Below are 16,414 nucleotides of genomic sequence, written 5' to 3' on the forward strand. Positions count from 1 at the left end.
GATTTCATCCAGTGAGGAACTATGTTGAGAGGCGTTTACATTCCATTAACAGAAAGCTGTGACAATTAATTGGGGATTAAATTAGGGATTTGATTTTACGGCCATGTGTTCTGTATGGTGTTTCTAGCATTTTTTCCCTTAGCATCCACAGTTCCATCACTAAGTTTTATCAACTAATTAAATCTGAAGCTTATAAAACTGTCAGGACAAAAATAAATTCCTGTTGTTTTCATATTTTATTGAGGGTCTCTGGGAAACAAGACTAACTTTTTCCTTTGTTCTCAGTAATAAAGTGTTTATTGATAACAGATGGCAAAAATGACCCCATACGGTTGTTTTACAGTGATTATCATCATTTTTTCTTGAGTATGTATGAAAGTAAATTACACATAAACAAAACAAATGAACTCAAACTATTTACAATAGTTTGTCACATTAATTCTGTTCATGTGATAATAATGATACTAAGTTGTTTGTTCGTAATGCTCTTTTTGTTTTGCTTTTTGCTCTTTGTGTTGTGCCTTGATTTAGCTAACACGACCAAACCACAAGAATATACAGCTTTTTAAAGGGCTAAACCCGGGAGCACCTGAACAGAATATATAAATAAAAATGACAACAATGTAAACGAAAAGGCCTACGGCCCGTGTAAATTTAAAATATTTCAAGGTTTTTGTGACCGATCTTTCGACTCGAGTGGAACAAAAATTCAGTTGAACGCTTGTAAAGAAATTGATATGGTACAGCATTTAAAAACAAGCCAAACGTCCAAATAACCTACCTTTGAGACCATAACAAAGTCCAGAGATAAAAAATCACAAAAACATCCCACACACCAAACAATATCGCCGACACATCGGGTACATTCTCGTCCCCAGTCTCGCCTGGTCCTCTTAGTTGGCGGGACTATAGCAAGAGAAACAGTGGCTCTTGGGACGCATGATTCGATTGGCTAGATTCTTACAAAGAAAATTTAAATCTAGCCAATCGATTTAACTGTTTCAAACTGCCTCATAACAAAGGCATTTTTAAACGGTAGATTTGATAGACTAGGTTTAAACCCCTTTTGTTTAAATATAGCCAATCAAATCATGTGTTCCCAGAGTCATCTGATTTTCGTGCTGAGTCCCAGTCAGCTAAGAGGGACAAATGGACCAAAAGGATATCGAGAACCCGAACGAAAGTAGTACCCAATCTTCTGGCGGACCAAGCGGTCTCGATCCTGCAGCCCATCTTAAAGCCTGTCATGATCGCTCATATCCAGGCTCATGATTTTTCGAACTAAAAAGTCCGCTTACCAAAAAAGACAGATCCTGTGTTCTATTAGACATACATGTATCCAGATTTTAAATTCAACAAGTTTATACATGTGGTCGAAAAAAATTAGAGTTTGTCACTGAGTCATATATTGATAGCAAGACATGTTTACCCCGTGTTTTAAAGTTACGTTTTAATCGTTTTGCTCGCTATTTGTACTTCACGGAGAGGAGTTTGATAATAAAAGGCCATCATAATTGCAAAACACCGGACTGCCGAATTAGTCATGAGGTATCTAGTATCCCTACAACTTGCCTGGGTATTATCCGACCGTCAAAATGCACTCGCCGAGGGAACCAAAACTTATTGTTTTCCGCGAGGCCAGTCGTCAAGTGTTTTGATATACCCGCATTTGAATTAAGTGAGATAGCCTTCCGTGAGTGAAATTGAATTTCTGCTGTGTGTACAAATATAATTTACAAAACAACAAACAAAATCTACACATTTCACGTTCAGGTGCCACACGCGGTTTTAAGACCCGCGCTCTGATCACAATAAAAGCCCCAGGTCAAGCTGTTGTTGCCCAAGCGAGTTAGTGGGTTTTGTTATCCGTGGGAGCTATATAGTTTTGAAGTGCGTCAGATGATACCTTTCCGTCTAATAGAAAGCTGCGTTTGAATTTTTTTTAGCCAGAGTATGTACATATGTGATTTCTGAAGTCGAATATGAATTCTTTAAATTCAATAATTGTTCAACTTTAGGTGATTTTTATAACCATTGATAAAAATGTAAACCGAAAGAAAGGGACAAAAATATGAAGCAGGGTTATGTATACAGGAAAGCTTGCCCCAAATTTTGCACTGGTAATTATTTTAGTAAAAAAGAACTACGAGAGGCTGTTCTAATAGCTAAAAAAATCCTTGGCAGAAAATTGCGGTTGAAACAAATAATTTATGAAGTAGCAGCAGCAAGAAATAATCTTGAAATACAAACACACGGTTCTAAGTTTGAAATTTATGTTTCGGATGACCTGAATTGATCTTCAGTTTAGACTCTGTTAAGACCGAATAGAGGTCTTCTTGTAGTCGGAACTCGGGATGGATGCAGGTCATTCGAAACTTGAAACATGTATAATAAGATGTTAATCCAGTTGTAAAATGAACACGGGCACCTAGCAGCCAAACTTTTCCAATCATTCTGGATTTCTTTTCAAAATAACTCGTTTCTTTTATGTCCTCAATGCTTGAGATGATATTTTTCACTTGGCGGCGAAACGTTTTTAATTTATACAAGGCGACGCCAAATATCTATTATTATTATTATTTTGACAACTGAATTACCCACGCCAGAAACCCACTAAATGCAGTGAATTTATTGGGGGGTTTTTTAGGCCCAAAAAAATGTCAAGATTAAAGCTACAGCTTCGTTTCGTTTTCCACAACTAAGTTATGGAAACCGGCGGTCTTAAAATCGAATACAAAATAAAGTTGACTCTTCCATCAACATTATTCGCTTTTATTTGGTGGCTCTATAAATATCCGTTTTGTGACAATGAACAGAACATGTTCATCCGGGACATCTAAAATGAAAAAAAAAATACTTTATCACCGTAACAAAGCACTTAATCGATACCAAAAATTCGCATAGAGGTGAGTAAGAAGTATGGCTTTGTAGGGTTAACAGCATGTCGGCAATAATATAGTCGCCTTTAGATAAAAGAAATCCAGATGGATTGCATCTGGTGCAATATTTGTTTAAATTTCGACAAAATTTAAGTTAGATTTCTTTTTAGAAGTTTAATCGATTCTTTGACTGTATTGAGGATTCAGGTGACACTATATATTTTAAAATATCGCCTCAGAGTATGGCTATTCGACCGTTCAAGGTTAGAGATAATCTTGTTGAAATTGTGTTATAAATGTTGATCGCATTGTTTAGTGCCATGGCATTGAACAAAAAGTAAAGTCCATGATTTGCTTTGCTAATTTTAAACTAATTTCATCGCCAAAAACACGCCACAGCAAATTATTGAACCACGTGCGAAAAAAGTTGGACCTTTTAAAATATTTAAATTTCTTTAGTTCTGTTATTTTTCCACACAGAATGTAAATTGTGTTATATTCACCCGCCAACTTAATATGAATTGAATTTTGCTTTGTTAGATAAAATTCAGGTCATTTGATGTTAATTAACCAAAACGTGAGCCAGTCAAAAACTTAGAAATGCAGGTATACACATTTAGAATCAGATAAGTTCTTTTTTTTTTTTTTTTTTTTCATATCAATATAGTCAGTACAACATATGGGGAACAGTAAAAATTGATGTACCTACTGTTTCTAATAAACGACTTCTTTTTATACCAAAATGCTGATTAGGATAAGATAGGCAATTATGTTTTGCTAATATTACCAATAATTATTGGAGGCTAGTAATTTGTACACTAAAAATATATATGACATTTTAAGTTTCAGGACATATCGAGTCAATGTAAAGAAGGTAATTTAAGAAACGTGGGAGAGCATCGCTTAAAATAATAATAACATAAATGTAGCTCAAAATCTTGCAAGGATGACCAGTACGGCATGCGAAGAAGGCGCTGCAACGGAACCAGAAATTTTAGAAATTGAGTTAGACCAAATCGATCTAAAACAAACCAACAAAGAATACAAATCCAACAATATTGACTCCGAGTGTAGCAAGGTGGCATTGCAGATTCCAACTGCAAGTAAACCTGCTGCAATAACAGAAAGATGGAGCGTCTTTGTCGCATCTTCCACCCTCCATGGTTTAAATTACGTGTTCACCAGCCGAACGCTGGTACGTCGCATCCTCTGGGCGTTGTTTCTTGTAAGCGCAATGGCGTGGTTTTCCTTTCAGTCATCCAAGCTTCTAAGAAAATATTTCAGCTATTCTGTGACGACGAAAGTTAGTTTGGAATACGAAGGCACTCCCGAATTCCCTGCTGTGACTGTTTGTAATTTTAACAGATTCAAAAGGTCTGTCGTGATTGCAAAAGGATACGACGAGCTTTTGAGCAAATTTGAGAAGAAATCATTTGGACTGCAGGCTGAAAATGACACCATTGACCTCAGCAATTACACGGCTGACTTTAACTTCACGGAATTAAATTTGATCGCTGGACATCAAATAAATGACACGTTGTTGGGTTGCGTTTGGAGCGGGCAGATGTGCGATTATAGAAATTTCACGCCAGTGTTAACTGATATGGGACTTTGCCACACATTTAATTCAGGTAAGCTTACTTTCTAAAAAGCCAAGCATCATGTAAATGTTCCTTCTTGTTCAGAATTTGCATGAAGTTGTACGTTACGTCTTTCGTGGTTGATGTTTATAATACTTTTAAAGCTTCAAAACATTGATATCGTTTTAACTTGAAAAAAGCAATATGGTCATTTAAAAACAAACGGCCTCGCGTACTTTACTGGAAAAAAATCATGCCTGCATTTTTACTTTTATGATGTTTTTCTTTTCAAGTTTCCTTTTACTTTGTTATTAATGAGCTCACTCCAGCTAAATAAACTAAATCAAGATTCCGTGTTTCTATAACAAATTAATTGCATAAAATTTTTTAACCAGTAAGATAAAAAAAGAATTGCAGTGAGTGAATACTGCTGTTATGGTAACGTTTTTATATCAAGAACATTACTTCATTGTATTACTAAATTATTGAGCATTTCTTCCATACAATAATGGTAGCATCACCTGATTGACAAAGAGAGGTAAAAAATGCCCTTTAAAGTATAATTAAAAAAGCCTGGAAGTGCTGGAAACTGTTTTAAGTTATCTGAAATACGTTCAGGAGATAAAGCGTTGGGGTAGAGCTCTTTTTCTACAGTCCCCCCCCCCCCACCCTCACATATTCCCAAGTCCAACTAAATAGTGCTTAGCTTATACTTCAAAATAAAATCTTGCTTAAAGCCAACCAAACACTAAAACTAACCATTTAGTCATTAAGCGCAGCTGTAGAATTTGTATATTTGTTCGCAGGTGTGGATTATTTTTACACGGTACAGACGGTAAATCTCGTTTAATTGTGCTTGTAGCTTTTGTTTCCTCATTCCTCCTGTTCTTTATCTTCCATTTGGTGTATGCAATTGGAAAACCTCGGACTTCCATTTTCATGTTATCCAACTTGAGGTCTTCATCTTCCTAAATATAATACTAGTATTTGTTTCTGTATATTTTGATGTTCCCTTTGAATTCGTTGATGTATTCTTCGTCTTCTAATGGCGTTGAATTAAATTTCCAAAAATCTGGCCCAGCCTTTTTATTAAGAGAGTTTGATTGGATAAATAGCTTTACGGCACAGTGATCAAAACCTGGTGCATGAATAATGTCGCAGTCTTAACTAAGGTTAGTGAAGTTTTGGGATACAAGAAAATAATCCAATCTGCACTGGACTCTGCTTTGTCTCTCCAAGTAAATTGTTTCTTATCAGCATTTTTTCACGCAGCACGTCTTGCAGCGAATACCGAGCGCGCAGATCCAATAAGAGGTTTTTTTTTTAATTTTCTGCAGGTTTCTCTCCTATCTTATCTGAATCAGTTAGAGGGCAATTTAAGTCGCCGCCTATTATAATTTTTTCTTCCGCGTAATTTGAGAGGTTGTTCGTGATCTTTTCGAAGAACTCTATCCGTTGCGATATATCATACGGAGCGTAGATGCCAAGTTTGTGCCGTTCATTTTTGCATCAAGAATAAAAATTAATATTCTTCTACGATTATAAGGGCCTAAAAACATGTTCAAAAAAAAAAAAACATTTCAATGTCTCTGCGATGCAATGCCCAATTTAACTTTGAAACTTCGGGATGTGTTTATTTTGCTCTTAATAAACACATGAGCAATATATATATATAAAAAATGAAAATTTCGGTTCATTTGACCCTTAAGTAACAGCTGGCTACAAAAACCTTCACTTTGAGACAATAAATTGTTATCTTATTATTCTAGGGAAAAACGGTGAACGCATACTTAAAGTAAAGCAGGCTGGCTCGACCTTTGGACTTACCCTCAGCTTGAACGTGCAACAAAAAGAATATTATGGCGTAATGGCGACTAGCGCAGGCCTCAAGATTCTTATTCATCATCAGGATACGCCACCTATGGTTTCTCAGCTTGGCTTTGCAGTCGGTCCTGGTACGAGTACATTCGCAGCGATACGAAAACAGAGGGTAAGGAATTGTGATACTCTGTTTATCAGACGTTTTAAAAGCTAACGAGGTTTCTCTTCATATCCATAAAAAAAGAAGAAAGAAAATAGATTTAAAAAGTAACTTAATACGTTCAAAATCAATATAATAATAATAATGATGATGATTTTAATATAATAATAATGATGATGATGATAAAAAACGTTCATATTAATAAAATTTAAAATGTGTTATGTTAATAAAATCCTTCTCTCAAAACTTTGCTTAATATTGTTTAAAATTGTTTGTATAGTAACTGGATGCAGTTCCTAACGTAGAACACCTTTATAGCTGATAAAGAGTTTCATAAAGTACGAACAAAATCGCAGAGTTTTGATCTTATTACCTCTTTAAATGATATTTACTAATTTTGTGAGGGTGTGTTTAACAAATCGACCACATTTTTCCATGGTCTATTTAACAAATAGATTTCATTTTGCCGTGCGTCTGTTCAGTAATAGATCACAGATGACGTCAAAATGTGGTATGAACAGAGAAGTGGCCCACGAGGCCACAAGACTTTAGTACACTTCAGTGTGAGCAATGCCGCCGTACCGATGAGCTAAGTTGTTTTGATTTCACTTTTAAGTTTTCGTTAACACGAAGCACTGTTAATCCTATTGAATAAACAGAAAAATGGTCAATTGAAAGTCATTGAAAAAACTAACCTTTATTCCGATTTGGAAAGTTGTTCAAATCTGTGAGCATTAACCGAAGCGTTCAACCGCAATACGTTTGTTTCCCGTGGCGTCGTCAAACAGTACAACATCGGTCAAACTTTCATACAGATTTTGGATAATTTCTCGAATAATTCACTGTCTTCTTCAAGCTTGTTTCGCCCAGTTAAATGCTTCGAAAGGTGAACGATGCTTGGCATATTGTTTCTCACTGAAGATTTGTAATTAAGCTGAACTTTTTTGCTTTAGTGTGGCCCCGCAAGTTTGAAAAACTTTGCCGACAACTCTGATTTGGACTATGAACTCTGATCACGCGCGCGAGTCACACCACCGCGTGACGTCATCTATGCGTCTGTACTCTGACAGATTATAAGTAAGAACCAATCAAAATGCGCGTAGAATTCAGGTTATTATATAAACTCTTATAGACCATAGGAATGACGTCAGAAAATGTTCATAACTCAAGTGGAACCACGAGCCGTTAGGCGAGTGATTTCACTGCAAAGTTTTGGACATTTTTTGGCGTCATTTCTATGGTCTATAAGAGTGTAGACCATGGAAAAATGTGGTCGATTTGTTTTATACCATAACAAACTCGAACAAGTATATATCAAAAGCGATGCCTGACCATGAAGAAACTTCGCTGGCCGGGGGACGTAAAGATTCCCGACACGTAAAAACTACAATGATACAAAAGAAGATGAACAAGAATTCAAAGAAAAGCAATTCTAAGTACTTTTTATTCTCTCGTTGAGTGTGTGCCTATCGCTAGAAGTGAGCAAGATGATTTTCTTTCTGAAGATCTTGTTAGCTAGCGCTCGTTCACTGAACGTCAACAGTTCGCTCACTGGAAAATTATCTGTCGATAGATCACCTGAGTAGAAGTCCAATCTTGAATTCCGAAAACAAATGCGCACTTGATTCAAACAAAACAATATGAAATTCGCTTTCATTCATGGAAACCAAACTTACACATTTTTAGCTCGCGTGTGCGTGGCGTGATCTGACGTCACTTTCATGGTCAATACTCTCATCGACCATAACTTTGGACCAATCGGCGCGCATGGTATAGAGGTTTATTGATCAAGCTACCAACACATTGAGGTAGGTGAAATGGTATATACAACTTTAACACGATAAGTTTAAACTGGTAGCATAAAGCAATAAAAAAAAAGTATTCAAATAGTTGTAATATTTGCTTTGTTAAGGTTCTAAATCTTCCGGACCCCTACGAGAGCAACTGTTTAAACGAAACTATCAGGGACATGCCTGATTACCCGGAATACACAGTTCCCTCTTGCACGTTAATTTGCCAGACCAAATATGTGATTGAAAAGTGCGGATGCAGAGAAGATGGAATGCCGGGTAAGTTGCTTAATCATTTTTACCACTAGTTTGCCGAAAAGTAAGGAGTATCGTAGATGGGCACAATTTTACTCACATTAAGTTGCTAAATATGCAATTTTATACAGTCGAAGCTCTCTTAACCCTATTCAGACCGGGCTTTTTTGGACCTTCTCAGAGCGGGGGGCTTCAGAAGACCCCCCTATCTAACTTCCAGAATATTTAAGCAATCACAATGAAACTTATAGGATGTATTGTATGTCCGCAAATCTTTCTTTTGGTATACGTCACGTGGTATGGTGACGTCACATCACGTGACAATTACATCATAATTTCAAAACAGCCGCCATCTTGGATCCGCCATCTTGGATTTCAAAATCTTTCCAAAATGCCAGAAAACCACCTAAAATTACTGCAAAGTACTCAAAATCAACAAAAATGTGCTTTAAACCCGTAAAAATGTAAAAATAATCCCATTTAAGTTGATTTTTATTGACAGAAACACGTTAAATTACAAATTTGGGAAAACATGCCTGTCAAAATGCTGTTGCCATGGTGATGTTAAGTTCATGACACATCATCTAACCCTACCAAATTATTGCCAGATAAATTTTAGGAAAACTCAGAAAGTTTGGGAGCGTTTGATTTAATCTTAAAAAAGTTATAAGAGTTCAAAGTCAGCGCGGGCCTCAAAAGCCCCCCCCCCCCCCCCCCGGTCTGAATAGGGTTAACGTAAGCGGACAGCTCTACTTACAGCCGCCATGTTTGAGACCCCGTTTTAACTCCCATCATCACTCTGTATCTTTACATTCTCGTAAGCGGACATTCCCGTAAGCGGTCGCGGACACCTTCAGAGATTACGACTTAGAATTTTTCTTTGTTTTTAAGCTCCCGTAAGCGCACACCCCAAAGAAAATCCTATTTTACAACCGCTGTTTGTTTTTATCAATCAACTTCACATCGCCAATCGTCACAATGATTTTACAGTACCGATTACAATACCATATTTCAGTGTTTGTTTTGTTGTTATCCACGTCCGTCCGGTTATTGTTAGCTGGGCAGGCTACCGTAAGCGGCCATCTATCCCTTACACCTCTTGTGGCCGCTTACGAGAACCATTCTCGTAAGCGCCAGCTCCAGTTGCGGACACTTTTTTCGCGTCCCGATCGAGGGTGTCCGCTTACGAGAGCTTCGACTGTAACTTAAAACGCGCACCACATTCACAAAACAGGTTTTATTGATGCACAAAATTAATACCTAAAATACTTTTTAAATGAATCGACCGTTCGTTGGGTCCCTTTAAGATATTTTGAAAGGCTCTTAATACCTAAATAACAGTTTTATCTTTTCTCTTTTTTTATACTAAAATTCGAGTAATTTCTACCCTAATGTATAGCTTTAGCCTGAAAAAGATACCCTTTTCGGGTGAAGGCTTTCTGTGAAGTCCACTATAAGGAGTCTTCCTCAGTTCTCTCCAGGGTTCTGGGATTTACTAGTTTTAATCAACCATTGTATAACGTTTTGTCAATAAACACGCTATGGTGTGATCAAATGCTTGGCATATCCCGTTTTCTTGGTAATAGGGAGCTTAAGCAAACCACGACGGCAACGTGAACGAGAACGTCACCAAACAAATAGTTAAATGAGCAGAATAATAGCTCTGTACGTGCGTTTTCAATCCTAGTACATTTCTTGGCTGTTCTCTGCAAGAAAACAACGTGAAATGACCAAAGTTTGCGTATTATTGAGAACGTGAGCGACGACGGCTAAATTTTTGTTTTTCTGTTTGGGGTTGAACGCTTTCTCGACATAATTCAGCTAGAGCGTGTTTCTAAGCCAATAGATACACCGAATACATCTGGATAATCGCGGGGTTTTAGAGTAAAATACTAATTCCTTTTTTCACGAGGCGTTGTCCTCGGCGTCACCGTCGTCATTGCTTAAGCTCCCTACGCTATGGCGGGATCAAATGCTTGGCTTATCCCGTTTTAAATATATTGGTAATATTAACGTTTTGAAAACCTACCTTATGTTGAAATGAACATCACGTTCCGTTATTTTTGTTCAAGATAACAGAAGATCCCACTCTCTGAATTACTTTGGCTAGATCTCCGATCCGTTGTTATAGATCTCTTGAGTCTCTCCTCTTCTCCCCTCCCCCCCCCCCCCCCCCCCACTCCTCCCCCACTTCCCACCCAGCGCCATTGGAAAAGGATGTACGTTAATCAGGTATAAAAAAATATCAAATAATATATCATATCTTAAAATAAACGTTCTCATCAATCACATGTACAGCTATAAACAATGCCAAAGTTTGTGGAATCGAGACGTTAGCAGGCTGCCTGGTTAAAGAAAAGAGTATGTAGAGATTTTTTGTTTTTTAATTTATATTAAGTCAGATTATCTTTTAACTCCTTCTTCGGTACCATAATTTAAGAATAAAATCGTCTGCCATTTGACGTCTGCAAAAGCTTAAGAAACTGTAAATAATTTTTGTTTTTCATGGTAACTTTCCGATAACTTTAACAGGATGAAGGATTACCAATGCGATTGCCCAGTTCCATGTGATGAGATCTCCTTCAAACCCGTTCTTTCGTATGCTGCATACCCTAGTCACAGCCTTGTATCACGTGTGTCAAAAATATTTTTCCCGGACGGAATTGCCCTAACACCAGATATCATCAAACAGACACAAGAATATATGAGGTACGCCAGATATATATCTTATTAACCAAGCGCAAGGGCCGTACTGGGCGAATATTGGCCCGAGGTCTTGATAGTACGGATCGAGCGCAGCGAGGTCCGTACAAAAAAGACCGAGGGCCAATATTCGCCCAGTACGGTCCCGAGCAAGCTTGGTTAATAAGAGATTTATTACAAGACTGGAAACTTTGTGTAGTGACAATTGCTACCTAGTAGATTTCGTGGAAAACAATGTGCGGCAAAACTTTTACGCGCTAAATAATTTATAATTATTTCTGTGTAAGCCGGGTCACTTCATTTTCAAAGCAACAAAAACTCGGAAAATTTTTTGCAAAAAACAAATATTGCAAAAATATTGCGCTAGATCGCCCGGGAATTAACGCGGGATCATTGGGGACAAAACCCGGTCAGATACTTGGAAAATATCGGCCCTCGCGGGACCGGAAATATAGTCATCGGATTGGCCGATTTAGTTATTGGCCCTCGGACCGCTTTAATCGTGTAATAAGCCATATTATTACACGACTAAGGCGGTCCGAGGGCCAATAACTGAATCAGCCAATCAGATTACTTAATTTCCGGTCCCGCGAGGGCCGATATTTTCCAAGTATCGGACCGGGTTTTGTCCCGGATGATCCCGCACTAATTCCAGCGCGATTTAGCGCAAGATTTTTGCAAGATTTTTTTTTGCAAGATTTTTCCGGAGTTTTTATCGCTTTAAAAATGAAATGACCTTAAACACAGAAATAGCTATAACTTCTTTTTAACCCTATTCAGACCGGGGGGGGGGGGGGGGGCTCTTGAGGCCCGCGCTGACTTTGAACTTTTATAACTTTTTTAAGATTACATCAAACGCTCCCAAACTTTCTGAGTTTTCTTTAAATTTATCTGGCAACAATTTGATAGGGTTGGATGATGTGTCATGAACTTGACATCACCATGGCAACGTCATTTTGACAGGCATGTTTTCCCAAATTTGTAATTTTGCGTGTTTCTGTCAATAAAAATCAACTTAAATGGAATTATTTTTACATTTTTACGGGTTTAAAGCACATTTTTATTGATTTTGAGTACTTGCAATAATTTTGGGTGGTTTTCGGGCATTTTGGAAGAATTTTGAAATCCAAGATGGCGGATCCAAGATGGCGGCTGTTTTGACATCATGATGTAATTGTCACGTGATGTGACGTCACCATATCACGTGACATATACCAAAAGAAAGATTTTCGGACACACAATACATCCTGTAAGTTTCATTGTGATTGCTTAAATATTCTGGAAGTTAGATAGGGGGGGCTTCCGAAGCCCCCCCCGGTCTGAGAAGGTCCAAAAAAGCCCGGTCTGAATAGGGTTAATAGCGCACGGAAAAGTTTTGCCGCACATTGTTTTCCAGGACATCTACCGGGTAGCAATTCTCACTACACAAAGTTTCCAGTCGTGTAATAAATCTCTTATTAACCAAGCTTGCTCGGGACCGTACTTGGCGAATATTGGCCCTCGGTCTTTTTTGTACGGACCTCGCTGCGCTCGATCCGTACTGTCAAGACCTCGGGCCAATATTCGCCCAGTACGGCCCTCGCGCTTGGTTAATAAGATATATATAGTGGGCCGTATGCAGCCAACGGTTACCTGGTACAAAATCAGGCATGCTTAGGGACAAGGTCCGCTCTCGGACATTTAAAATATAGGAAAGCCAAGCATGGCTGGTTGAAGTCTCTAAGTTTTGGATGTCCCAGCGCGTTTTTTTTGCGCTCCAGGCCAAGGAGGTTTTATTTTGTACCACGCAATCGCTAGCCGCCAAGACCTGTAAAGAGGTCATTAACAACAACATAAATTTTGGTGCAGAGCGAAAGAGAAACAAGGAATCACAGATCTCATTGTCGTCTTCTCCATGTCCATCATGGACCTAAGATCACAAAAAGTTTATAGTCTTTTTACTATTATTAACGGCTTTCTTCAGTAGATTTTTTTGGGAACACATCAATCTAGCATCTCTTTTTGAATCTCTTTGTACTGACGCGACTTCTCCGATATAGTTTTCTCGATATCTCCCACAGTTGACAATGGATACAGTTAAATTGATTGTAATGCAGCATAAAGGGCGAAGGATAACCCGAGTAGGTTCATTGTGCCCAACAATGTAGACAACAAATGAATAACTTGGTAAATAAACTGTAATGTTTCGGTATAAACTATACTACCATCAGACTAAGAAAGTTAACATACAAGGTTGGTCTTAAATACTGTGGATAACGAGACGAAACAAAAAGTTTACGCAAGAGAATAGACAAAGTTCTCTGCTGGATTTCAGACCATTCTTGAGGGAAGGTGCTAGGCGTTTAATGTTATATGCCTCTTTGTACAGGAGAAGATTCCAATTATTGTCACAATCTAATACCGTTGTGTTATCACGGACTACTTGCGTGGAATATTCTTTGTCACAACTAACAGGAGGTGGAACAATGTCAGAATTGAAAGTATCCGGTAAATTAACAACCGGATAAATTAACAACGAGACTATGTTTCTACACCAACAACAAACACTTTTAAGATCAAGTTCCACTCTTGAATCTAGAACGGCGTATCCATTTTAGAGACAATTTCTAGGACAGGGTATGGCATTTTGAACGTTCGAATGTTTCAATTTATTAGCAGCCACAACGGGGCGTTAAAAAATAGACCTTTTTCTAGAACGAGGTATCATTTTGAGTTTTGAAACGAGGTGCTACTTTGGAGACCCGGTTGGCACATACCCACCCAAAATATACCTGAGTACCCCCCCTCGGGAAGGGGGGGAGGCCCTGAAGTTTAAAAACAAAATAATCTTCAAATGTTTTAAAATTCGTTTATTTATTTCAACAGTCAGAACATGTTAGAACTCCGTGTTTACTTCCAAGAACTAAATTATCAAGTTATTCAAGAGACACCAGCCTACGATTCAGAAAGTCTGTTAGGTAAGTACGGTGAATAATACTGGAGAAAGTAATGAGCAACTGAAATACGCAAGGTAGTTAACAAATAAAATATCCATTTCTATGTGGTTATAATCCCGCCCTGATAAATAACACGCGTAACATTCAAAACACGAATCAACGATAGTCGTGAGCAAGGTCAAATGCTGTTTGTTTATACTAAAATCTTTTATTCTAATATATATCATTAAATGGTCGCCTCTTGTTACTTAGACTGCTTCAAGATCTTAGACTTTGCACCTACCAAGTACCAAGATAAGCTTAAGGAGTCTATGTTCATCAAGTGGAAAAAGCCAGACCTTAATCAACAGGTCAAACACATAAATTTGACACTTTACCTATAGCTGCACGCGCATCTTTTTATTCCGTCGTTTTAATTCACTGTAAACTTTCAAAACCGTCACACTGACGGTAATGGATGTACCGTCGAAACATGTTTGTGAAAAAATAATAAAGTCGTATTATTTTTGAAAAAAGCATTAAATATAATTCCTTTTTTCAATTTTTATATGTATTAATTACTTCTTACAACCCGGTTGTATTTTTCATTGCGTTCTACGCGGCGATTTCTTGACTTACACTTGATTTCTCCTGTAAGTAAGACCAGTTAATCAAAAAGGTTTCTTCAAGAACTTTTCAAACAGACAAAAAGCTTGTCACAAAAGCTAGAAAGTCATTTAAAGTACGTTCAGTTGACATGGGTCGGTACATGACTTAAAACGGTTCAATAGCCCAATTGCCCTTTAAAAATATAGTGACATTTTTTTTTTCTTGTTTAATTCAGGTGAAATCGGCGGTCAAGTTGGTCTCTGTGTTGGCGCCAGTCTGCTGACCGTGGTAGAATTTTTTGACGTCATATTTTCCATTATTAAAATACGTTTGGGATTTAGATAAATTCGCAGCAAGCTTTGTGGAATGAAAATGTATATGGGTAGTTTTAAGAGGAACTATGTTGAGAGGCGTTTACATTTCATTAACAGAAAGCTGCGACAATTGTGGATTAAAATAAGGGATTTGATTTAACTACCATGTATTCCGTATAGTGTTTCTAGCATTTTACCCTTAGCATCCACAGTTACATCACTAAGTTTTACAAATCGAAGGATATTCAACATTTCCAAAGACAATTCATAGGTTGTAGATTATCGGATATAGGCACTTCTTGACGTACTCAACATCACGATCCGTAAGAAGAAAGTTACGTTTAAGAGCTTATAAGGCTACTCAAGGCAAAGCTATTACGCTGCCCAAAACTCATAATCATATTTTAATGTGACAACGTTCATTGACACAAATGTAAACAGAGAAGGATAATAATATCAAACATTTCTTGAAATACGTACTGTATGCGAATGCACGATGGAATATTTATCTTAAAACTGCTAGATCAAGGCTGATATATCAACTAATAAAATTTAAAGCTGATAAAACTGTCAGGAAACAAATAAGTTCATGTCTTTTTCAACTTTTATTGAATGTCTCTGCATGGGAAACAAGACTAACGTTTTTTTTGTTCCCACTAATAAAGTGTTTATTGATGACAGATGACAAAAATGACCCCAAACGTTTTTTTTTTTCTTGAGTATAAATTATATGAGAGTAAAATATAGATAAACAAAGCAAATGAACTCAAACTGTTTGACAAACAAATTTGTCACATTCTGTTCATGTGATGATAATGATGCTAATTTTTTTTGTTTGTAATGCACTCTTTGTTTTGTGCCTCGATTTGGCTAACGCGACCAAAACACATGAAAATACATTCTTTGAAGGCGCTATACCCGGGAGGAGCACCTGAAAAGAATATATAAATTAAAATATATTCTAAATGATAACAATGTAAAACAAAAAGACCCTGAGCCCGTGTTAATTTAAATTTTTACATGTTTTTTTGTGATTGAACTTTTGACTCAGGCTAGCAAAAATTCAGTTTGAAGCTTTTAAAGACATTATTATGATACAGCGCATCAAAGCAAGGCAAAACGTCGAAATAACTTAACTTGGAAACAATAAAAAATCAAAGTTACAAAAAGTCACAAAAACACTCAACACGCCAAGCAGTAAGACTCGACTACAGTCGAATCCCGATAACTCGAACCTTCAAGGGAAATCGTAAAAGGTTCGAGATATCGGGAGTTCGAGTTATCGAGGGTAAAATTAATAAGAAAATGGCCTGAAGGGAAATCGAAAAAGGTTCGAGTTAGCGGGAGTTCGAGTTACTGAGGGTTCGAGTTATCGGGATTCAACTGTA

The 16,414-nt window shown here is 37.4% G+C and overlaps 1 protein-coding gene across 1 annotated transcript; it reads left to right on the forward strand.

The window, feature by feature from the left end:
* The first annotated feature begins 4,047 nt into the window (after positions 1-4,047).
* Positions 4,048-15,260, forward strand: LOC144663878 (acid-sensing ion channel 1-like). Its single transcript, XM_078524961.1, has 7 exons — positions 4,048-4,510; positions 6,229-6,449; positions 8,353-8,509; positions 10,784-10,846; positions 11,005-11,194; positions 14,054-14,145; positions 14,948-15,260. The coding sequence occupies exons 1-7, from the start codon at positions 4,114-4,116 to the stop codon at positions 15,055-15,057; spliced, it is 1,230 nt and encodes a 409-aa protein (XP_078381087.1). The 5' UTR covers positions 4,048-4,113; the 3' UTR covers positions 15,058-15,260.
* Positions 15,261-16,414: the final 1,154 nt, after the last annotated feature.

This window comes from Oculina patagonica, chromosome 8, assembly GCF_052425735.1.
Source record: "Oculina patagonica isolate OP01 chromosome 8, crgOcupat, whole genome shotgun sequence".
Taxonomy (NCBI): Eukaryota; Metazoa; Cnidaria; class Anthozoa; order Scleractinia; family Oculinidae; genus Oculina; species Oculina patagonica.

Coding starts and splice junctions, on each gene's coding strand:
- LOC144663878 (XM_078524961.1), top strand. CDS start 4,114: ATGGCGTGGTTTTCCTTTCAGTCATCCAAGCTTCTAAGAAAATATTTC. Junction 4,511..6,228: donor TTGCCACACATTTAATTCAG/GTAAGCTTACTT, acceptor TTATTATTCTAG/GGAAAAACGGTGAACGCATA. Junction 6,450..8,352: donor CAGCGATACGAAAACAGAGG/GTAAGGAATTGT, acceptor TGCTTTGTTAAG/GTTCTAAATCTTCCGGACCC.